This window comes from Erinaceus europaeus, chromosome 12, assembly GCF_950295315.1.
Source record: "Erinaceus europaeus chromosome 12, mEriEur2.1, whole genome shotgun sequence".
Lineage (NCBI taxonomy): Eukaryota > Metazoa > Chordata > Mammalia > Eulipotyphla > Erinaceidae > Erinaceus > Erinaceus europaeus.
The window spans coordinates 10,310,672-10,334,308 of NC_080173.1; the positions used below are offsets into that span (position 1 = coordinate 10,310,672).

Genomic DNA, 23,637 nt, shown 5'->3' on the forward strand with positions numbered 1-23,637 from the left:
TAGAGAGGGAAAGAGACAGACAGACACCTGCAGCACTGCTTCAACACTCATGAAGCTTTCCCCCTACAGGTAGGGAACACGGACTTGAACCTGGGTCCTTGCACACGATAACGTGTGTGCTTAACTAGGTACACCACTGCCTGGCCCCTATGAATCTTTACTCCTTAAACATGAAGTGTTTAGGATATGTAAACAAAACACCCCAGCATTTCCTAAAGAAGGGGAAGGTTCCTCCCATTCCACATGGCCTCAAATTCCAGACCACCTCCTCCATGAAGCTTCTACTTGAGAAATCAGTCCACCCTCCACCCCCACTAGCTGGCTCCCAGCTGCAGTCAGCTCATCTCCCGCTGCCCTGTATTTCCCTCCATGTGCTTGATGCTTACACTTGGCTATCCACAGCCTGGAAGCAGGACCTGCCTTTGTCTTCACCAGGGCCCTGCTTGGTGTGTCTAGTACAATACAGGGGACTTGGCAGCTGGGGAGACAGGCCCAACTTGTAGACCTTCGGATTCTCATGTCTGAGGTTCGATCCCTCGAGCTGGGTATTGCCAGAATGGTGCCCTGGTTTGTCTTGCCTTCTCTCCTCTTTGTCTCATGTGAATACATCTTAAAAAACAAAAACAAAAAACCCCCAGAGGAGTCGCTATTCACCATGAGGGTTGCTCTGAGCTGCCAGCAAAAGTTGCTGTTCCTGTGGCAACTTCACACGTTGCCCCAGTCCTTCTGCTGGGCTGCTTCTTGTTTGCTTCCTTCCAAGGAAGGACATGGGGAACACAGCTGCGAGTCATGAGGACAGATGAGAGGGAACTTTCTGGAATCTCACGTGTGGTCCTTACAGGCAAACCAAGCAGTCTGCTCAACTCCTCGTACACCGTGACAGCTTGACATCCCCTTCTCCCCGAGACAGCGACAACACCTCACTGGGGCTTGGGAGATGTTCAGAGTGGGGACCGGGCAGTGGAGTATTAAATGCACATATCACCATGTGCAAGGACCTGGGTTTGAACCCCTGCTCTCCCTACCTGCAAGGGGGTCTGCTTCACGAGTGATGAAGCAGGTCTGCAGGTGTCTGTCTTTCTCTTTCCTCTCTGTCTCATCCTCCCCTCTCAGTTTCTTTCTGTCCTGTCAAATAAAAAAGAAACAGATAAATTAAAAAGTAGGAAAAAAAAAAAAGAGGAAAAAACGGGAGCCAGGAACAGTGGATTTGTAGTGCCAGCACCGACTCCCAGCAGTAGCACAGGTGGCAATAAAATAATAACCATAGTAGTGAGTTAAAATAATAATAAAAAGAGAAGTACAGTGTCTTAGGGTCCCAGGTCAGCCCAAGCTGCAGAATGGATCCAGGATGGAGCCCAGGAACATGCATTCCAACAAACCTCCCAGGGGATATAGGGCAGGCTCCGGTGTGAGCCCCACCACTCTGAGTCACCCACTCACCTCTGTGAGGATGCACATTATACCTGGACTCTCTGTCCATGCCAGGACACCCCTTATTCTCCAGGATCTCCCTTGCATCTCAAGGGCTCCAGGCCTGCCCCTCTGATGGGGCCACTCTGCTCTGCCCCCACCTCTGGCCTGAGTGTTAAGTGTTCACACACACACACACACACACACACACACACACACACACACACACACACACACACTCACTCTCTCTCTCTCTCTCTCTCTCTCTCTCTCTCTCTCTCTTCCTGGGCAGAAGCAGGAGAGGAGCTGCAGGCAGAGGCAGGCTCCCTGCACCCCGGGGCTGGACATTCCAAGTTCCTGGACAGACAATAAGTCCTAACATCACAAGCAAGGTGGCGAGGTGGCGGGCAGGAGGCCCCAGACAATGAGCCCTGTGTTCCCCCCACCCCACGCCTTCCTGTGGGCCCTCTAGGCCGGAGCTCTGCGAGGGAGAGAGGCTGAGCTGTCCAAAGCACAGAGCCCCGCCCCACAGGCCGGCCAGCCTCTGCCCAGATCCCAGGCAGAAGCTGGGGCCCCTTATCGCTCCCTCCCTGGGGCCAAACAATGTTCCTTTCACTTAAGGCTTTCCAGCTCTTTCTAGGTTCAGCCTCCTGCAAGGCCTGAGGAGAAAGGGATGAAATGTCAACCTTCCTCCCCCAGAGTCCCTGCAGCCTCTGTCTTCCCAGACTGTGGACAAGCTGCTCAAGCCACCCGAAGCCACAGCCAGCAGCGCGTCCCCCTCGCCCCAGCTGATTTCTCTTCATTAGTGCAATCACATCAAGTCTGACAGTGGCATATTTATTACTGCCCCGACGACAAGCATTTTTCACCCAGTGATGCACAGCCCAATAATGAGCTCGGAGCAGAGCTAATGAGAAGCTCCTCGGCTCATGCCCAGCAGTGTGGCCTGTCCTCCACCCTGAGACTCTGCCAGTGGACACAGGGCCACAGGAAGAAGCCAGGGTTCCAAGTGCGGAGGTCAAAGGCACTGGTCCCAGCCAACCAGGGTGTAGTCAGGGTGCCTGGGGTCCATGTTTGAGGAGGAGACTGCAAGGCTGACCCAGCAAGGAGGCCAGAGGGCTGGGCAGGGTCTCTCCTCCACACCATGGGTGCTTGAGGCAGGGCAGGGCAGGAAAAAGCCAGGCTGACCACCCCATAGGAGCATAAGGATGCTGCGTGCTCTGCTCCCAGCAGCCTAGGAGCCTGGACAGCAACCATGAGGCAGTGAGAAAAAATGACCTAGATGTTTGGAGTTGGTGGGCCAAGATGAGGTACAGAGCTGGGAACTGCTGACGGGCTTCTGGTCAAGCCGATGGCCTTGGGGGTACTTCTGTGGCTTGTATGACACTCTGAAACACCTTCCTAAGAATCATCTTCAGGACCATACTCCAGCCCTTGTTTTTACTTCCCTTTTATCACTTTTTTTGGGGAGGGGCACTAATGTTTTACAATACAGTCGTTGATACACAAGTACAGTTTCTCATCCCCTCATGCTAAGTGTCTGTAGACATTCTTTACCCCCCAAATGGGGTTCTTTTTCACCCAGCCCAAAGAGTGAACCCCCACCCCACTCCCCACCTCCAAGTCCTCTCCCTTCCTCAGAGTCCTTTGCTTTGGTGCAATATACCAAACTCAGTCCTGGTCTCACTTTGTGACCACAAGGGCAGTCTTCCTGGGGCATATTAAAAGGGGGAGGGAGAGACAGATCAGGCAGAAGCCTGGAGATGGCATTCTTAATGGCTAGGAGCAAGCTGGTTAAAAGCCTCTCTCCAGGAGCCAGGCAGTAGTGTACCTGGTTAAGTGCACACATTACAGCACGCAAGGACCCAGGTTCAAGCCCCTGGCCCCCACCTGCAGGGGAAAAGCTTCACAAGCGGTGAAGCAGGGCTGCAGGTACCTCTCTGTCTCGACTTCCCTCTCACTATTTCCCCCTCTAAATGTCTCTATCCAGTAATAAATAAATAAAATATTATTTAAAAAAAAAGAAAGGGACCCCTGCCCCCAAAGCATTAAGTGCGAATCAATCTTAGTCTTCCCCTAACCCGAACTCTAATCTCGGGAGGATGATAGCCTTGGTGCCTCATTCACCACCCTTGAAGGCACCACAGTCTCCGTGTTGGTGACCCAGGGCCAATCAGATCTGGGGATGGGGTGGAGGTTGCTTTAGGAATAAGTAAACAAGAAACTGTTCTAGGAAAATGTGACTGCAAATGGCCAGCCTATCTCTGCACCGAGAGCACCTTTAGAATCTTGGCAGAGGATGGAAACTAAGAACCCCGGCTCATTTAAGGTTTTCAAAACCAGGCTTTTAACATGTGTCCCCTGGGGGGGCAGGGAGCCACTGGGGCAGACACACCACACCTTCCAGCAGCATCGGCTGGCTTCAAAATACCTTTTGTGTGTTAAAATAGCATCCTGCTAGTCTACAGAGTGGAATGCAGAATTTCATAGATTTAAAAAGGAAGCGATAAAAAAAAAGAAAAGTAAAGTAAAAGGTCAGGCAGAGAGCGGGTAGCTTCAGGCTGCAAGGCTTGCTCACCTGGGACATGTGGCCACCCCTCTGCCAGCCGAGCCCTCTGTGCAAGAGCTCGGAGTGTTCCAGCTCTGCCCCCGATTCTCCCCGATTCTCCAGAGGGACCTGGAGGCCCAAAGGCCTGGTCCAAAGGGACTCAGTAAGGACAGGTCTGCACAGCATCACAAGCCTGCTTGCTCCCCATCTCCAGTGCCAGGGTGACTCTCCCCTCCTGCACCCTGCTACACAGGGTGAAGCTCTGGGCGCCGGGCAGGTGCCTCACCAGGTGGAACACGTGCCCTGCAGATGGGAGGTCCTGGGTTCAATCCCTGGTCTCCTGTCTGATGGGATGGTGTGCTGGTCTCTTTCTCACTCTCTTTCCATTTAAAAAAACGAGATGAATAAATAAGTGAATGGGTTAAGTTCATTAATTGGGAATAATAATTTATGTCTTACATTTCTCTCCTTGTTGATGGAGGGCTATTACTTAAACTCAAGGATCTCTCTCTCTCTCTCTCTCTCTCTCACCCTCTCTCTCCCAGAACCCTGCTCAGCTCTGGCTTATGGTGGTATGGGTGATTGAAACTGGACTTCAGAGCCTCAGGCATGAGAATCTCTGCATAACCATTATGCTATCTACCTCCCCCCACCTTGAGACCAGCCCCCCCCCACATACACACACACACACACACACACACACACACACACACACACACACACACACACACACTTCAGACTCAATGAGGCCAAAGTGAGACCTCTAGACCATCAAGTGAGACCTCTAGACCATCACCATCCTGACAGCATAGAAGCATCTGGAAGCAGGTGCTGCAGTCAGTCAGTGGACCTTGGGCATAATGAGAGGCACAGAAGGGGCAAAGAAGGGGGGGCAGGGCATTGATGAGGCCCCCAGGGCTCTGGGCCATGAGCATGTTGGGGGAGAGGGCTGGGAAAAGGAGGTGGGGGCTGCAGACAGGCACAGGGACAGAATGTGGAGAGGTGGGTGCTGGCACCCCAGCAACAGGAACATCACTGGGGTGCAGGCCTGTGAGTAGTGGTGTGGCAGGAGAGCCTCAGTAGCCAGATCCTATTGCTAAGTCATGGGCTTGCAGACAGGAGGTGCCTCAGAGAGGGGAGAAGGGAGGGCAGCCTGTGCCCACCTGGGAGGAGGAGAAGCTCCAAGCTACCCCACAAGCCAGCCTTGAATGCATCAGTCAGAACTGCGTCGGAAACAGTGGCTGGGAGGCGCCTGACCTGCACTCATCATCTCTTTCTTCCACAGCAGTGACCCTGGCCAGTTAGTTACTCGAACCACACTGCTGAACTTCCAGGCTGACCATGTGAATGGCACTGACACTTTCTGCCCAGATTCCACCATGTGTTGGGGGTGGGAGTGAGAGAATGAGGCCATGAAGGCAACCTATAGAAATCAGAGGCTCTGTGAAAAAACCAGTGAAAACTTCCCCTCCCTATGGCCTGAACAACCAGTATATGGACCAGGTTCCTGACTGACTGGCCCCGCATGGTGAGATGCGGGGTGTCTGTGGCTCAGATTTAGGGGAACAAAACTGCCTCCCTGCCCCATTGGCACACCTGTACCTCCACAGAGGTGCCTAAGGGTGGTGTGTGTGTGTGTGTGTGTGTGTGTGTGTGTGTGTGTACGCGCACGTGCTCAGGGGGTCCTGGCTCTACTTGGGACACCCCCCCCCAAACTTGGATTCCTTGAGTCATTCCTGTGAGGTCAAACTTTTCATAGTTTGACATCAGGCTTTAATATTTTTGCTTTCCTCTCCTCTCTCCTCTCTCCTCTCTCCTCTTGCTTCTCTCATCACTGTCACTCCCCACTCATTTTAGAAGATACCCGTATGGCTTGGATGCTCACAAGTCAACATAGATGCCCCAACTAGCCTTAAGGTTTTACCCCCTCACCCCTCAATTTACAGATCATTCCAACACCCTGAAAGGAGGGAGACAGATGGGACAGGAAGAAAGAGTTCTCGTCCTGACAATGTGGAGTCTAGTGAGAACACAGCTATGGCAGCCTCATAGCTGGGAGGATGAGGAAGAGAGGAATTTTTTTTTTTTTTACTTTTTAAAAAATATTTATTTCCTTTTGTTGCCTTTGTTTTATTGTTGTAGTTGTTGTATAGGACAGAGAGAAATGGAGAGAGGAGAAGACAGAGAGGGGGAGAGAAAGACAGATACTTGCAGACCTGCTTCACCGCCTGTGAAGCGACTCCCCTGCAGGTGGGGAGCCAGGGGCTCGAACCGGGATCCTCACGCCGGTCCTTGTGCTTTGCACCACCTGCGCTTACTCCACTGTGGTACTTCCAAGTGGAGGAATTCTAAGGACAGCTTCCCAAACTACCTGGACCAGCCAGAATATCCAGCAGCTCCCTGAGCACCTCTGCCAGAGACTATGGAAGATGACAGAAGTTGAACTCAAAGAGCCTCGGGTTCAAATCCGACTTCCTAACCATGAGTCTGTGGGCAGGTATGGCTCTGTGCCTCGGTTTACCCACATGATGGAGTCTGGGAAGAATTGAGGCTATGTGATTCGCAACAGTGAGCACCAAACAAACAGACATTCTTTCCCTTCTGTAGGTCCCTGGAATGGAGCTGTGCGTTTTGGAGGTTGGGGGGAAGACGGGCGAGAAAGCAGAGATAAAAGAAGACGCCGTTAATAGAGAGAGGGAGACACCAGGGGAGGGAAATCTGAAGAGGAGGTAGGATCTTCCATGCTGTCATCAGACCAGCTCGAAGGGTGGATGCAGAGAGAAGCACAAATGTAGTTGGGGGCACTTAGTAAGTGGTATGATTATGCCAAGCTCCGTGTGTTGGCCTGCTCCACTTGCCTTCCTCACCGACTCCTCAAAAGACTCTTCTTGTTGTAGGCAAGGAGACAAGGGCCAGCAGGTAAGCGACTGAACCCACAGCAGGATCAAGTGACAAAGTTGAAGTCCCAAGACACTGACCACTCTACTCTTTTTGCCTCCAGGGTTATTGCTGGGGCTTGGTGCCGGCACTATGAACCCACTGCTCCTGGTGGCCATTTTTTCCCATTTTATTGGATAGGACAGAGAGAAATTGGGAGGGGAGGGGGAGACAGAGAGATACCTGCAGGCCTGCCTCACTGCTGGTGAAGCATCCCCCAGCAGTGGGGGGGGGGGGGGGGATGGGGCTCGAATTTTAATAAACAGGAACCAGAAAGTAGAAATAGAGCAGATAGGAATGGGGCTCGAATTTAGATCCTTGCATCCTAGGTCCTTGGGATTTGAACTACGTGTACTCAACTATGTACTACACTCTGGATAGCTTAAGGGAACACACACACCCAGAGCAGGGAGGTGGGAGATAAGATCTTAACCTGCAAGTTAGGGATGCCTCTGTCTTGGGGAAAGTTGTTCTCTGTAGGAGGTGGGTTTCTAGAGACTGCAGTGTCATCTCTGGGGCAATGCAGGACATGCCAGACATTACCTGGGCACGTGGAGATGCTACTCTCTTTCCCCAACACAAGGAAGCCTGCCCTGGCACCAGGCAGTACATCACATGATCAGTGCCAGCCAATGGGATGTAAAGGGAAGTGATCAGGGTTAGAGCCTTTTACTGTTGATGCAAGTCTTCCTCTGTTAGCAGCTGCCTCTCAGCACAGGGAGAACTAGCCTGAGCCTGCCCTCCCAAAATCCATGCATGGTATAGGCAGAGTTCAGCAGGCAGGGGCTCAGCAAGGACCAGGGTCACATAACTAGAGCCAGACTGCTAGAGACAGAGACCCCAGAGGCCCTGGGCAGGAGAGTGGGAACGGGGGGGGGGGGGGGGGGCTTCCTGGCATCATGAGGAGGGACGAGGGATTTAAGGACAATGCTGCTCTGTGCTATGGAAGCCTAGGCAAAGCTTTTACAAGGGAGTGCTTGGCTTGGCAGTGCAATGAGGGTCCCATAACCGGGGACATTAAGGAAGCCCAGAGGACAGGGTCAGTGGCCTAAGCTCAGAGGAAACTGGACAAGCAGGCCGAGGCCATAAGAAAAACGATCTTATTCATTCATTCATTCATTCATTCATTCACTCATTGATTCATTTATTTGTGTGTGTGTATGTATGATTTATTTGTTTGTTGCCACTGGATTATTGCTGGGGCTTGGTGCATGCACAAGGATTTCATCACTCCTGGCAGCCATTTTTTACTTTTTATTTTTTGAAAGAAACAGAGGGAAATTAAGAAGAGGGAGGATGGAGGAGAGAATGACAGGGAGAGCGAGAGAAGCACTCCTGAAGCTTTCCCCCTTCAGGTGAGGAGTGGGGACTTGAATCCAGTCCTTGCACATGGTAACATATGTGCTCTCCTGGGTGCAACACCAACTTCCTATTCTTTATGCATTCATTCATTTATTCAATCATATTCGTTGAGCTCCACCCATGTGCTTGGCTTGTGACCCTAGGAACTGGGGAAATGGCAGGAACTAAAAGCCTCTGTCCCTCAGGTAAGCAAAAGACTACAGAAAGCTGGAAAAGGACCAGAGACTGGCTCACGTAATGATGGCCTTCTTGGTCACTGCCAGGCCACCCCACCACCTGGGGTCTCATCAGGAAATCCAAGGATTCCCTCCATAGATTCACTAGGCCTAGGTCTCTCATAGATCCCTCTCTCCACCATCACTGGTCACTTCCATTAGGAATGCCACTATAAGCCTTCTTGTGGGCTTCTTCAAGACCTCACCATGGACTACCAATGGTAGGGACTGCCCACTCTCTGAAGGGAGGCTGGGTCATCCTACTCTGCCACTCAAGGAAGTGAGTAACCTAGAATGTTCTCAACTGTGACCATGGACTGCAAACACAGAATGACGGGGATTCAGAGGTTCACAGGCTCCAGTGCCAACTATGAACAGATATGGGCCTCGTGTCAGATCAATGGTAAATAATTAATTATATTTATACATTTTCTTCAAGTTTGAGAACTACTCTTGACCCTAATCCAGATTTCTAGTCCCATTATCAACTCTGACACCATATTCCCAGATAATATGTTTTTATTTTTGTTTATAAAAAGGAAACAGACAAAAACCATAGGGTAAGAGGGGTACAACTCCACACAATTTCCACCACCAGAACTCCATCTCCTATCCCCTCCCCTGATAGCTTTCCTATTCTTTATCCCTCTGGGAGCATGGACCCAGGGTCATTATGGGGTGCAGAGGTGGAAGGTCTGGCCTCTGTAATTGCTTCCCCGCTGAACATGGGTGTTGACAGGTGGATCCATACTTCCATCCTGCCTCTCTCTTTCCCTAGTGGGGCGAGGTTCTGGGGAAGCAGGGGCTCCAGGACACATTGGTGGGGTTGTCTGTCCAATGGACTTTCTAGCTTCTTTCCACCCTAAAATCCCTATTCCCATCTGCTCTATTTCTACTTTCTGGTTCCTGTTTATTAAACATTTTGTCCTGCTTTGTATCTTACTGTATTTCAGCCACCAAGTTGTGGCTGCTAATATGATTTCATCCTGAACTCCCTGGGCAGATGAACTCACCAATGTGTCCTGGAACCTCACCTCTCCAGAGCCCTGCCCCACTAGGGAAAGACAGAAATAGGCTGGGGGTATGGATCCACCTGCCAACACACATGTCCAGTGGAGAAGCAATTCAGAAGCCAGATATGACCTCCTTCTGCATCCTGTAAAGAACTGTGGTCCATATACCTAGAAAGGGAAATTCCAGGGGAAGATGACCAGAGGGCTCTGAACTCTAATTCCATGGGGACCCAGAGAGTGAAGAGGTGGGGGAGGGGAAGGGGGAAGGGTGCTCAGAAGTAGTGGGTGTGGCTTAGAAAGGAAGAGAAGATAGGATCATAGAAAAAAATGGGCAAATAAATAGAACTATAGATAATCATTATAGAAATAATAGTCAACCCATATCTGTGATCTTGGGAGAACTTATACAGTTTCCAATGGAGGGAATGGGGACACAGAACCCTGGTGGTGGGAGAGGTGTGGAATTATACCTCCATTGTCTTATAATTTTGTAAATCAATATTAAATCACTAATAAAAAATGGGGAAAAACTGACAAAAACAACAACCACCTCTGTCCCCATGAGAATAGTAATAGACAAGCCAGGAGAGGTGTAGTGGAGCCCAGTGTTATGAGGAGAAGCAAGAGAAAGGGAGCAGGCGTGGAGAGGCTATGTTACAGAGGACGGGAAGAGTGGGCTGGAGAGAACACAGAGAGGGTTCTCCAGACACGTGGGCAGAGCACAACCACTTCATGCCACGTGGGAAGCCAGAGCAGGACAGGTTCTAGAAGTGGAGAGTGGTCAAGGAGGGAGCTGTGTGTATGTGGGGGTGGTGGTTCTGGCATCTTTATGGCCATGGAACCCATGTAGTACAAGTGCTCAGCTTTTAATAAGAACACTGTGACAAGGATGGGGCTACGGATCGAACTGCCAACCCCCATGTTCAGCGGGGAAGCAATTACAGAAGCCACCTTCTGCACCCCATAATGACCCTGGCTCCATCCATGCTCCCAGAGAGATAAAGAATAGGAAAGGTATCAGAGGAGGGGATGGGATATGGAGTTCTGGGGGTGGGAACTGTGTGGAGCTGTACCTCTCTTATCCTACGGTTTTGTCAGTGTTTTCATTTTATAAATAAAAACTTAAAAAAAAAAAAAAGAACACTGTGACAGTTACTGCGATGATCTCATTGAAGTCCCGAACCCCAACCCCCCAGAGGCAAATAGGCATATTTTAAACCCTGTTCTCATTTTCAGATGAGAAAACTGAGTCTCAGCTCACAGGGGCCAGTGGGTGGTGGAGTCAGGGCTCAAAGGCCACAGAGCACAGGCTGAGAACCAGCCAATGCACTGATGCCACCAGCTGCTGAGTGGTTTAAGGACCCAGAAGGGGGCTTTTGGGGACCCAACACCTGGCTCAGGAAATATGAGGGTGCTAGCTGTGTGGCCCCCTTTCCCCTTTGCCCAGGGACCCTGAGTGCTCCAGACAGGCCCTGCCTTCTGCCTGGTGTGTGAATGGCAGGCAGGAGGGGGTGCCCTGAGGGGCAGCCCAGGTCCTCAGCAACCAGGCCTGGTTTGCTTTCCATCACAGGCACTGGAGCCGCTGTGTTGCTCACGGCTGGCCCACGTGTTGCTATTGGCATTCCAAGGCTGCAAATGAGGATGACTAATCCCCACCAGTCTAGGCAGCTTCTGGGCCGCAACATGCACGGAGGGGGGGAGGGGAGGAAGGGGAGGGGATGCAAAGCCAGGCTGGACATCCCCCAGGCAGCACCCAGGTCACCCAAAGGCAACTCAGGCTCCTGACTCCCAGAGGGGTGCAGAGCTCAGGAGTCAGGGACAGAGAAGGGTTTCTAGCTTCTCAGAGGACTCCTTCCATCATAGCCAAAGCTTAGGATAACCAGTCACAGGATGCCAATTTCATCATCCACAGGAAGTGCCAGGTAGTGAGTTCCCCATCACCAGGGTCTCCAAGCACAGACCAGAGGGCCACCTGTCCCGGGCTTGGAGGGCAGAGGACAGCACCAGATGGCTTTTGTTTTGCGTGTGTGTGTGTGTGTGTGTGTGTGTGTGTGTGTGTGTGTAGAGAGAGAGAGATAGAAAGAGGGAGAGGTGAATTTTTTTTAAATTATTTTATTTTTTTAAAGAATTTTTTATTTTATATTTATTTATTTATTTGCCTCCAGGGTTATTGCTGGGGCTCGGTGCCTGCACCACGAATCCACTGCTCCTGGAGGCCACTTTTCCCTTTTGTTGCCCTGGTTGGTTTATTGTTGTTGTCATTATTATTGTTGTTATTGATGTCACTGTTGTTGAATAAGACAGAGAGAAATGGAGAGAGGAGAGAAAGACAGACACCTACAGACCTGCCTCACTGCCTGTGAAGCGACTCCCCTGCAGGTGGGGAGCTGGGGACTTACTCCAGTCTTTGTGTTTCACGCCTTGTATGCTGTGCTGCTGCCCGATCCCACTAAAAAAATTATTATCTTTATTTGCAAAAGACAGCTAGAGATTGAGCGGGAGGGGCTGAGAGAGAGGGAGCAAGACAGAGGGACACCTGCAGCCTGCTTCACCACTTGTGAAGCTTTCTCCTCTCCAGTTGGGGACCGGGGGTCTGAACCCGGGTCCTTGCACACTGTTATATGTGCACTCAACCAGGTGTGCCACCACCCGGCCCCGAGAAAGGGAAATTGAGAGAGGAGGGGGGAAACAGAGAGGGAGAAAGACAAGACAGACACCTACAGCCCTGCTTATGGAGCTTCCCCCCAGGGGCAGCTGGGGGCTGGGAGCTTAGACCCCGGTCCCTGTGCATGGCGACCTGTGCACTCTGTGGAATATGCCACTGCCTGGCCCCTTCCAAGGTGGCTTTTCATGCTTCTTTCTAGTCAAAAGCACCCTCAGAGAACAAGCTCACCCTCAGCCTCCAGTCCAACTCTGTCCTGCGGTACAAAGTCAAATGCACACCAATATGCAGTTTAACACATTGTTTTAAAGTCAGCCCAGCCGTTCAGGCCCTGTTTAAACAGAGCACTGCTGTAAAGGATTTGGCTTCCTTCCCGGCCTCCCTCGCCTGATGAGACAAGGTTCCTGGCCCCTGTGCCGGCCTTCCAGTAGAGGACAGAGGGGAGAGGCGGTCGATAAGTATTTGCAGAACAAATGCATGAAAGGGAGGGAGGGCTCCCGGGGCAGGTGTCGGGCTGCCCGGTGACATGGGCTCTGGGATGGGAGGTGGGGGTCCTGCGTCTGCTCATCCCAAGTGGGGGCAACAAACTGACAAATTGCAGGAGCAGCCGATGTGCTACTCATCTCACCACGGGCAGAAGGTTCCAGAATCTCAGGGATGAGGGACAGAGGGACATGGGATGGAGAGTCACGTCTCTGGCCCTGGGAGAAGGGAATGCCAGGAGCTGGGATGGCTGGCTGACTGGCTGGATGCACAAGCCCATGGAGCACTGCTGTGTGGAGCTTTTGACATGTATCAGCTGAGCCCCAGGCAAGCATGACACCCGGGTCTTGTGGTAATTAGCAAGAGGCCCTGATCAATAAGTTATTTTTTGCTGTCAGTAATTAATAATTACAGCTTAGCCACACCATGTAATTAAACTTTCATCCCGCTTCTTCGTGTACTGTTCGCCTTTTTATTGTGATTAGCTTCCAGCGTTCAACTTTCTCCCCTTGGAGTCTTCAGGGGTCGGGGAGCTGGGCCTCCCGGCCCTGGTTCAGGGTCTTCTCACTGCCTGGCTCACTCAGTTCAGGCTCTCTTGATTCCCTCCATCCTGCCCCCCTCCCGGCCCACACCCTCTACCCCTAACCCTCTCCAGGCACTGTTTTCCCTCAGAAGAACCTTCTGGATCTGTTGGCTGGGCTGCTCCTGTCCTCCTTCCAGCCCCCCCCCCCCCCCCAAGAATGTCTGCCAGCAGTAATCAAGCTTCGCAGCACAAGAACCATCTCCAGAGGTGCCTGTTAGGCGTTCGGGTGTACCCAGCCCTTTCCAATCAGAGTCCCTGGGATGAAGCCCAAACCTGCCAGGGGGCCATTCTGAGACACAGTGGTTTCTGGAGGAAGCAGAGGGTAGAGGGAGGGTCCCAAGTAGGAGAAAGGCTTCCAAAGCTTTCTGGTGTGTGTGTGTGGGGGGGCAACCACTGCTCAGGGGCCCTTAGGTCAGGGTGTGATAACAGTTACCCTTTCACACACCGCCCTTGTGCCAGGTACTTGCAGGGCAAACCCTCCTCTCAACTCTGTTCTTTCCTACAGCGTCACTGCCCTTAGTGTGGGAAATGAGTGTGAGTCCTGTGACAACAACTGTGGGGAGAAATGATCAAATGGTGACTTTTGAAGAGGTGAGATGGGCTGGGGAGATAGCATAATGGTTATGCAAAAGGCCTTCCATGCCTGAGGCCTTAAGATCCTAGGTTCAAACCCCAGCACTGTTGTAAACCAGAGCTGAGCAATGCTCTGGTGAAAATAAATAAATAAATAAATAAATATTAAAAAATAAAGAGGTGAGGTTGTGCACACCCCCTCAGTAGTGGGGGGGGCAGGAAGGAACTAGATTAAGTCCAGATAAAAACAAGTGGTGGGCCATATGAGGTAGGTCCCAAGAAAGAACCACACTGCTTAGTCCCTCTGTCATGGGCAGAGGGCGGGACTCACGGACTCAGAAGGAACACCACCACCAGTGGCTTCGAATGCCTAAAGGGTTAATGAGATGGTCTGAAAATGGGAGGAACAGCTCAGGAAACATTCTGCTGACTTCCAAACAGATAAGAAAGGACGCCTGGGTCCCCAAACTCTCCCCCCCCCCCCGCGCCACACACACAAACACAGCAATGGCCCCCACCTGGGCCGAGACCAAGTTCCCACAATCCTTTACAAGGCCGGCCGCCCTGGAGACAAATGGAAGGAGAGGACCCTGTGGACGCTGGGAAACACTCTGGAGCCAGAGAACACAAACGGAGCAGCAGGGGACCTGGGCAGCCACACTCAAAAAGACAGCAAACAAGAGAAGACAGAGAGAGAGAGAGAGAGAGAGAGAGGGAGAATCAATCAGAGACCTTCATGGCTTCTGACAGTGCGAGCCCCTCCCACTGGCAGCCTTAACTTGAGCAGGATGGAGGTGGAGTCTCTGTCTACACAGGGAAGGGCCAGGGCTGGGGGAGAGAGCCAGTAACCCTGAAGTAAGGCCCTTCCAGTGGTCCAAGGACTCCTTAGGGATCTAGTCCTGGCTGGTCTGGGGAACTGGTACCCTCGCTGGATGATGAGCCTAACAAATCCTTGTGCCAAATTAGAAAGGCCCACAAGAGATTGTGGATATGCCCCCCAGAGTCTTCCTTGTTTCCTAGCTTTGGGGCAAGAACCCCTTGGTCATCTCAGAGAACATTCTAGCTATTCCAGAGTGGAATGGAATGCAGCCCACCCCAGAGTCCTCCTGGAGCTCTGCAAAGAAAGACCAGGCAAGCTCACCCCAGCCCCCGCCCAGGGCCCCCAGCAGGTCCAGATTCCAGGGAGGGGCCTGGACTATGCCTGGTTCCAGGTCTGGATTTGCTCTCACAAAGCCCCCCGCCCCCCTCCCCAAGCCCTGAGCAAGTCACATAACTTGCCTGGCCCTTAGTGTTGCCATCTGGTAAGTGGTTACTAGAGGAAAATGACCTCTGAGGTTCCTCCCTGCTGGGAGACTTTATGATGACCATAAAAATCATAACATCCATTATCTCACACCGACAAGGCCTGTGACACAATTTCTAAGTGCTTTAGTGCAAATGACTTTGTTTAAAAACAAAACAAAACAAAAAAACCCTCCCCTCTACCCTACCCAGGGAGAGAGCTGATTATTTCCATCTCTTTGATCCTGGCTATCTGGATTGCCTGAAGCTGGCTGGCACACTGGGGTCCCTCCTTCCCTGCAGCTCTCAGACCCCCTCCCCACAGCCCCAAGGTGAGTGGGGCGCCTTCCAGATGCAGCCTCCTCATGCTGACGCCCCTAGGTGGGCCCGGCCCCCTTCGGAACCTGGAAGAGTGAAGGCCAAGCCTGAGAGTCCTGGAGCTCTCTGTCCAGGCTTCCTCTCCCTCCACCCCCAGCAGGCGCCGCTGGACACCGCTGGCAACACAGTCTGGAGCTGAGAAGCCTGAAGGCGAGGAAGCGAGGTGCACAGCCCATCTCCCCCTCTGGATCCAGCCGGGGGCTGGGCTGGCAGGAGATCTGGGCACGGGTCCTCTGGAGGGGTGCGGGGCTGTGCTGCAGCTCACTGCTCCTCCAGCTTCTAAGGCTGCTCCCACCCCCACACCTCCAGCCCTTTATCCTCCACCAAGAGGCAGCTCCCGGCAGCCACAGGTCAGAGCCAGAGCGGCGGCTGCGGAGACAACTGAGCGGGCCCGGCGGAGGCTGGCGGCGGGGCGCTGTGCGCCAAGGGGGGTGGCAGAGAGGGTTCGAGAAGACCTGCCTGCCCGTGCACCACCCCTCGGTCTGGGGCTGCACCCGCGCCAGCACCCCGGTTCGCAGGGCGAAGCACCCCCATCCCCTCGGCGGGGCAGGCGGCCAGGCACGGGCCAGGCCGGCCAACTGCTTCCCCTGGAGATCCAGCAGGCGCCCCAGCACCCACGCCCGAGCCTTTGCATCCCACTCCCTAGCCCCGGGCCTCGCGCTTTCCCGCACACATCCAGGGGGCGCGGGTGGTGGTGGGGGAGCAGGATCCTGACGGAGGACCTAACAGGAGGGGACGCTGAGCCTGGCACGGAATGGCGCGCCCCCTCTCACGGCGGCCTTAGCACCCTCCACAGGGGTGGGCGCACCCCACCTCATCCTAGCCTCTTCTGTCTCCCGGAGCGACAGCTCTCAGCCCGCACCCCAGTCACCTGCCATTCGGAAGGAAGCCACAAGTCTCAGAGAGACTGTCCCCCTACTCCCCACCGCTCCCCAAACTCCAGGAAAGGGTCAAGAAACTCCCCGGAGAGAGAGAACTCTGCCCAGGCTCAGCCGGGTGTCCAGCTGGTCACTGTACGTCCGGCGACCCCGACACCCCATTTCCCACCCTCCTTCGGCTCCCCACGTGGGGGGGGGGTGGCCCTCCTTACCTTGGGCTCCTCCTAGGCCGAACCGGTGCAGGGTCAGTAGTGTCCAGATCAGCAGCCCCCACATGGTGACCAGTCCGGGGAGGGGACCGTCCTGGGTCGTGTGTTATAATCCTGGTGGGGGCCGTGACCCCACGGGAGCCCGTGGCTGCGTCCGGGGGGACAGTCTGTGCCGCGCTGGCGGGGTGAGAAGTCCCGGGCGACCCCCGCCGACAGCTCCCTCGCTGGCAAGTCCGAGGTCCAGGCGCGCCCCTAAGGCGAAGGGCGAGCGCAGAGGAGAGGAGGCACCTCGGGCACCCCACCCACGACTTCTCCGTCCAGGCAGGAGGGCCTCCGAGATCCCGCCGGATCTCCAGCCGGGCTCCGGAATAAATGGACAACTTCGGGAAACTTCCTCCCGAGGCCACGTTGCCCGCCCCCCCGCGCCTCCCCGCCCCCCGGCGGGGTTCAGGGCGCGCACGCAGCCGGCGCGCTCGGCCGCGCGGGGGCCCCGGAGCCGGGCTGCAGGCGGGCGAGCGCGGCGGGCGGCGCGGGGGTGGCGGGGCTCTCAGGGGCGCCGGCCTCGGGGGGCGCGCTCAGCATAGCGGGCTGGTCTCCCCAGAGCGGAAGTTTGCTTCTCTCTCAACTTTGCAGGCGGCATCTAGCGGCGCGGCCCGGAGGCTCTCCGTCCTTCCCGGGGAGCCCCCCTTCCCCCCACATACCCACCTCTGCTGCACGTCCAGCGGGTTAGCAAACTTTGAGGGTCCCGCGGCCCCGCGCGCCCATGTCCGCACCGGCTGCGGGGCTCGGCCACCCGGGGCTGCCGCCTGCGCCCGAGCGCGGAGCCTCCCGCCGGCCCGCGGAGGGAGGAAGGGAGCGAGGGAGACCCGCGGCTCTGCGCTCCGCGGCGCAGGCGGCCCCGGCAGGCTCGGGGGGCGCGGCGCCTCCTCCGGCTCCCGCTCCCGCTCCCGGGGGTGGGGGGCGCTCGCCGCCGCCGCCGCCGCCGCCTCTGCGCCTCCGGGGCCGCGTCGCTGTCTCTGTGGCCGCCGCGCCGCTCGCGGCTTCCCGGGCTCGGCGTCCGGAGAGGAGCCGCTCTCGCCTGCGCCGAGCCGGAGCTGCGGGGGCAGCGTGAGCCGGGGACGAGCGCGGCGGAGGCGGAGACGCGGAGAGAGGGGGGCCGAGCGCTACCCGGTGGCCGCGACTGGAGAGCAGCCTGCGCGGGGAGGGGGCGGCGGCGGCGGCCTGGAGCCAGGCCCGGGAGCGAGCCCCGCACAGACACGGCTCGCCTGCGCCTCCGAGACCCGCGGGAGGGCAGCAGTGCCAACGTTGTGCGTGCACTGGAGAGGTGGGAAGCTGCTCACCCAGGCCCTTTCGTGGTCTGGGGACACAGCCTTGCCCCCCCCCCCCCCCACACACACACCTAAGGTCATGGGCCCCTTGGAACACACCTAAAATAGACTTCCTCGTTTCTTCCCACCCCAAGACCCTCCAACTTCATCTGCTCAATTCCTGCCTTTGGGTTCCTGTTTATTATTTGTCCTGCTTTAAAAGTCGTACTGCCTTTCAGACATCAAGTTGCAGGTGCTGCCATGATGCCATCCTGATTTCCCTGGGTGGACCACCTCACCAAAGTGTCCCGAAATCTCACCTCTCCAGAGCCCTACCCCACTAGGGAAAGACAAAAACCGGCTGGGGGTGTGGATCCATCTGCCAACGTCCATGCTCAGCGGAGAGGCAATTATAGAAGCCAAACCTTCCACCTTCTGCATCCCATAAAGAATTTTGATCTATACTCCCAGAGGGAGAAAGAACAGGAAAGTTTCGAATGGAGGGGATGGGACACAGAACTCTGGTGGTGAGAACTGTGTGGAATTGTGCCCCTGTTATCTTACAGTCTTGTTATTACTAAATCACTAATAAAATTGATTTACAAGGGGAAAAAGACCTCATAGGAAAGCTCCCCACTTTTTTCTGTGGCCAATGACCCTTCCCAGACACAAATTGAGATTCAGGGTTGTGGTGGGAGGGAGTGGGTGAGTTGGAGACTACATATGGAAAGAGGGGCTCAGCTTGGTCCACTGGTTGATCCCAGCTTCTCCTTTCCAGGTCGGACTTCCAAAAGTCTGGAAAGGCCCAGGGTGGAGAGTGAGACAAATAGGGAGGCCTGAGACGTACAGATGGCTGCAGAAATGAAGTTGTTGCCAAGGCATATGCAGCTTTTGTTTCTTTTTGCTTTTGAGTTCCTTTTTACAGAGGCTGGACAGAAAAAAAAATGGTAAGAGAGTCACGAAGAAGGGAGCTAGTGGTTGCTTTCCTGGTAACCCAGAAGGGTGAGGAGGACTGGCACCAGTCGGGCCCAGGTGGAGAGGTCCCACTCTGGTTTGCAGAAACCAGCGAAATCTTGGACATCAGCCGGTGCTGTGTCAATGACAACCCCAGCTCCATCTATTCAGAGATGTTACATATGACGGATATATACACACTCTTCTGACTAGTGGTATAAAGACAAATGTATTTAAATTATGTATTAAAACATTTTTTTAACCTAAAAGTTCATTTAGTTCTTATTTTCAAAGAGACTAGGACATTTTCATGGGCCCCCAAGAGCCTGCTGAGTCACATGGAGATCCCAGCCCTTCCAGCTTGGTATTTTCTCTGTGAAGCTAAGAGCCACTGAAACCTCCAGCTATGGTCACCAGACTTTTTTTCCTGTCTCTCCCTACTGCCCCATCCTGCCTTTGAGGGCAACCTTCCAAGGGCTGCAGGTTGGGCCTGGGCATCACCAATGTTTCATCACTTATATTTTTCTCATTTCACCTGCCTTGGAAAAAAAAAAAAGACTGTGGGCATTTTTCTGAAAAATAGCCAGGAAAGCTACATACGGTTCTTCAATCACCTAATTAGAGCAAAAAATGATGGGGCTCTTGCCTCTGGGCTGAGACCCTCTGGCTAAATGATGGATACATGGGAGGGCTTTGGAGGCAGGTGGCCTGGGTGTGGCTAACCTACCTTCTCCACTGCCTGCTGCTCAGTGGTGCCCAACAAGACCCCACCTACTGCTCTGTGCCACACACAAGAGCCCCAACAGATCTCAGGCCCTGCCCAGCCCCTGCAGAGCGGCCAGGCTACAGGCTGCTGTTACACTGCTCGCTCACAGAGGGGGCCTGAGAGTCAGTTCTGCTCAGAACCTCTCCTCATCCAGCCAGCACAGGCACAGTAGAGAGGTTGCTTCCACACTGTTATCTGATGCTTCAGTGGAGTCCACCCAGTTGGCTAATGTCCAATCCCAGATGTCCAGGAGCTTGGAGTCTGAACCAGGTGCTCCCAGGTCCTCCCAACAGAGTCTTGTAGAACCATACGTGATTGTTCAGACATGTGTAGCTTGTGCACTTTCTTCTGGGAGTTTAATCCTCGAAAGGTCAGGACATGACACCAGCAAGGGCTATGTTAAGGGAGGAGAGAGGAAGTTGGAAGTTTCTGGATGAGCCTGTAGTTAGAAGGGCCATATCCCACTGGCAACTCACCTAGCAAACCTGCCTCCATCCATCTGTGATGGAGAAGAGGACTTTCTTCTCTGGCCTCAGCCTGCACGCGCGCGCGCACACACACACACACACACACACACACACACACACACACACACGGAACTGATTTTGCTTCTTAGCCCAGTTGCACCGGCATGGGAGTCAGCTAAGCAGGGAGCCTGCCACTGTGACAGGGTTCTGTTCCTGGGAAAGTCACTGGCAAACACCATGACCTCATTGTTGCCACCAGTGGGTAATCAGAGGTTGCTGACAGTGCGGTTCCAGTGGATACAGCACCAGGAGAGGCTGTGTGGCCTTCCCAGGCTCCATTCTGCTCCATTTTTTTTCAACTGCAATTTTGATACCCTCCCCGTACCTTGGATTCCAGGCCGTGCCAACAACTTCCTAAAAAGGTCTGGGCACAGAATCTGGGTCCTCTTCCTCACCTCTATGCATCTTCCTCCGTCCCCAGAGCTGGCTCTGTATCTCAGAGCTAGTCTCTCTCTGCGTCTCCCTCAAGATGATCGTGCTGGCAGGGGCACAAAGGTAGAGAGGGACAGTCCATTTCAAACGGAAACTCAGGAGTCACTTCACTTGGCTGTTGCTCTTTCCAAGTGCAGGATGTGTGTGTGTGTGTGTGACATCCCCCCACCATAGAAATCCCTCCACCCAACCCCAGACGGGACCACTGCCTTTGCTTCAAAACCCACACATGGAACCAGGAGCATTGCTGCACAGCTTTGCCAGGGAGCCTTTGAGTGGGAGTTTGCCTCGCCATACACCAGCCAGGAACTAGAGGACAGGTCCAGGACGGTCAGCTGGAGCCGGTGGTGTCCACTCACTCACCTGCTGCGCAGTCAGAAACCAAAGGGGTGGGGGGCAGGGTCAGCTTTGCAATACTGGAAGTTTATCTATTTTGTTTTTCTGTTTTCAGTCTCAACTGTAACAGCCACAGGAACAGAGAGTCCAGTGGCAGGCTGGGGCACCTCCTCCACCAGCACATGGCAGGCCACGCTCCCCTCCCTCACCCCTAGCCCCCACTGCTCCCTGCTCTGGCTTGTTTCACTCAGGAGCAGCGGCAGGAGCATCCCCCACCCCACCCTGAGGACTCCCTCTCTGTTATTTCACCAGAGATGAGAAGGCAGAAAGTGGAGAGCCAGCAGAAGGGGGAGAAAGGCCAGGACAATGCAGTAAGGGTATGGAAGACAGGTCACCTCTAGAGTCACATTTGATGTGGTTTGTGACCTCTGGGGCTTCAGAGCAAAGCTTCTTCCCAGACACGTCTTTCCTTAACACCACCCTTCACAGCTTAACACCACCCACCACCTCCCTATGCTGGCTGCTCTCAGGGTTGCTAGTGGGTGTGGGGTGGGGGAGGGAGGCAGGGGGCAGGTGGGGGCGCCACCCCCACTCCCCAGGAGAGCCTTTCAGTAGAGCCTTCTCTCCTCCATCTGAATGAAGGCAACTTAGACAACTAATTGCCTCGAAACAGGACTTCCAATAAATAATTGATGGCATGCTTTTTTTTTTCTTCCCTACCCACTTAGCTCTCTTTTGAAGACAGAGTGTGGAAAGGAGTAGAACAGATGGAAGTGGCGTATTAATCTCCCTTGGAAAAGGGAGAGGCTCGGGTCCCATCTTAGTCTACTTGGGCAGCCATAGCCCACAGACTGAGGGGTGGTGTGTTTTGAATAACGGGGGTTTATCCCTCTCAGTTCTGGGGCCTGGAAGTGCAAGATCAAGGTGCCGGCAGACTGAGGTCAAAGGAAGGACTCTTCCTAGCTTGGGTGGAGGCAACCACTTTCACATTACACATTATGTTCACATGTGGGAGGGAGGGGAAGAGAGAGAGAGAGAGAAGGACACAAACCCCACCTTCAAGGTTCTGCCGTCCTACACTCATCTAAACCCAGTTCCTCCCAAATCCAAATACCATCACATGGACGGGATGGGTGCGTGGGGATTAGAACTTCTACATGTAAGTTTTGCTGTCTTTTCTTTCTTTTTTTTTTCCCCCTCCAGAATATTGCTCAGGTTTGGTTTGTGGTGGTGTTGGGATTGAACTTGGGACTTTCAGTGCCTTAGGAATGAAAGATTTTTTTGCATAACTATTATGCTGTCTCCCCAACCCCTTCCCATAAGAATTCTGGAAAGACATGATATATTCTACGGTAGTCTTCTAATCCACACCCTATCCTAGCCTTCATTACCTAAACTTAATTAGTTTATATTTTTGATTAATGAGAAAAAGAAAGTGTATGTATGTGTGTGTGTGAGAGAGAGAGAGACAGAGAGAGAGAGAGAGAGGGAGAGAGAGAGAAAGAGAGAGAAAGAGAGAGAGGAAGAGAGAAGAGGAGCAAAGCACTGCTCCACCATTTTTATGTGATGTCAGGGATCAAACCCAGGCCTTCAATGTGCTCTATCACTGAGCCATTTCTCCTGCCCTCCAGTTCCTTGTTACTGCTGTTCTTGTTATTGTAATTATTTTATCATTACTGGGATAATGATAAAATTATCATTTACCCTTCTAGGTCTGCTTTTTTTTTTCTTCAGAGAGAGAAAGCGAGAGAGAATGGGAAGCAAGAGAGAATGGGGGAGAGAGAGAACACCATAGAAGAAAGAGGAAAAGCCACCACAACACTCAAGCTCTACCCAGTGCAGCCAGGGCCAGGGCCAGGGCCAGGGCCAAATATGAGTTTTGCACATGCCAAAACAGGCATCCTCCTCGGTGAGCTATTTTGCAGACCCCCAATCACCCACTTTAATTGGCATTCATTCTCTTCGGATATGCAGGGGGTCCAAGAGCGGAGGGGGGTATCCATGGCGGGGTTGGGGGCAGCCTACATCTTTAGCTGCTGCTTTGCTAAAGTCAGAACCACTATGGGCAGCCCTCTGGTGTCTGAACCCCAGGGTCTAACTGGAGCGTCTACAGTCTCCATGCCCCGCCCTGCCCTGACACCCACCCCCCAGTACTCTAGGAAGAGAGACATGGACAGACAGCTAGGTGCAGCACTGAAGCCCATCATTTCTGGTGCATATAGGTGTGGTCGCTTCTGGTCAGGAGCCAGACAGGAGTGGGAGAGAACAGAGGTTAACAGACCACAGGGGACAACATTTTTTGAGCAATAAAACTGCTAAATGTAGCCTAGGCGGGTAGGAAATGAGCGCATCAAGAAACACTGGCATCTTCTATATCTGGGCCGGTTTCAGCCACTCTTGAGTCTGGAGGCCAAGCCAAGGTTGGGAGAGATGTGCAGTGTCACTGCTGGACAGGAGGGGGCGCTTCACACGTACACGGCTGTAAAGTCCAGGCAGGAGGAAGTTGGTTGTGATGGACCCTGTACTTCGTTGTTGATTCAGGAATAAAACCAGCAGACGTATTTGGCACAAATGCCTTTATTGGACCTGCAGTAAAGTCTGCAAACTCCTCAGAGAAGTGTGCCCCTGGGACATTGCTCTTCAAATTGAACTAAGACTTGGAGTCCTTTAGGGCTATTCAAATCCACAGAGGAATGAACTGGAATTTGACCCGCATTGATCTCCTTAGCTCAGGACAAGAGGAAACTGTGTCACCAAAGGCCAAGAGCTTTGTTTGGACATCA

General features: G+C 53.6%; 2 protein-coding genes across 6 annotated transcripts in view; one reads left to right on the forward strand and one right to left on the reverse strand.

Moving 5' to 3' along the window:
- Window positions 1-17,590, reverse strand: part of SDK2 (sidekick cell adhesion molecule 2) — a 334,770-nt gene extending 317,180 nt beyond the window's left edge. For all 4 annotated transcript variants that reach the window (XM_060202671.1, XM_060202672.1, XM_060202670.1 and 1 more), the window contains exon 1: window positions 16,536-17,590. In XM_060202671.1, coding sequence (XP_060058654.1) covers window positions 16,536-16,599 — 64 coding nt within the window. In that variant the 5' untranslated portion in view covers window positions 16,600-17,590. The remainder of the gene's footprint in view (window positions 1-16,535) is intronic.
- LOC132541830 (spidroin-1-like) lies at window positions 15,181-18,447 on the forward strand. Of its 2 annotated transcripts, XR_009552916.1 has the most exons (3): window positions 15,181-15,399; window positions 15,543-15,795; window positions 18,079-18,200. XR_009552916.1 is itself a non-coding variant. In XM_060202679.1 (2 exons), the coding sequence occupies exons 1-2, from the start codon at window positions 16,905-16,907 to the stop codon at window positions 18,102-18,104; spliced, it is 978 nt and encodes a 325-aa protein (XP_060058662.1). In that variant the 3' UTR covers window positions 18,105-18,447. The 2 variants fall into 2 exon arrangements, 1 of the variants encoding a protein (XP_060058662.1); XM_060202679.1 differs by lacking the exons at window positions 15,181-15,399; window positions 15,543-15,795 and adding an exon at window positions 16,905-17,856 and having other exon boundaries at window positions 18,079-18,447.
- The last annotated feature ends 5,190 nt before the right edge of the window (window positions 18,448-23,637 follow it).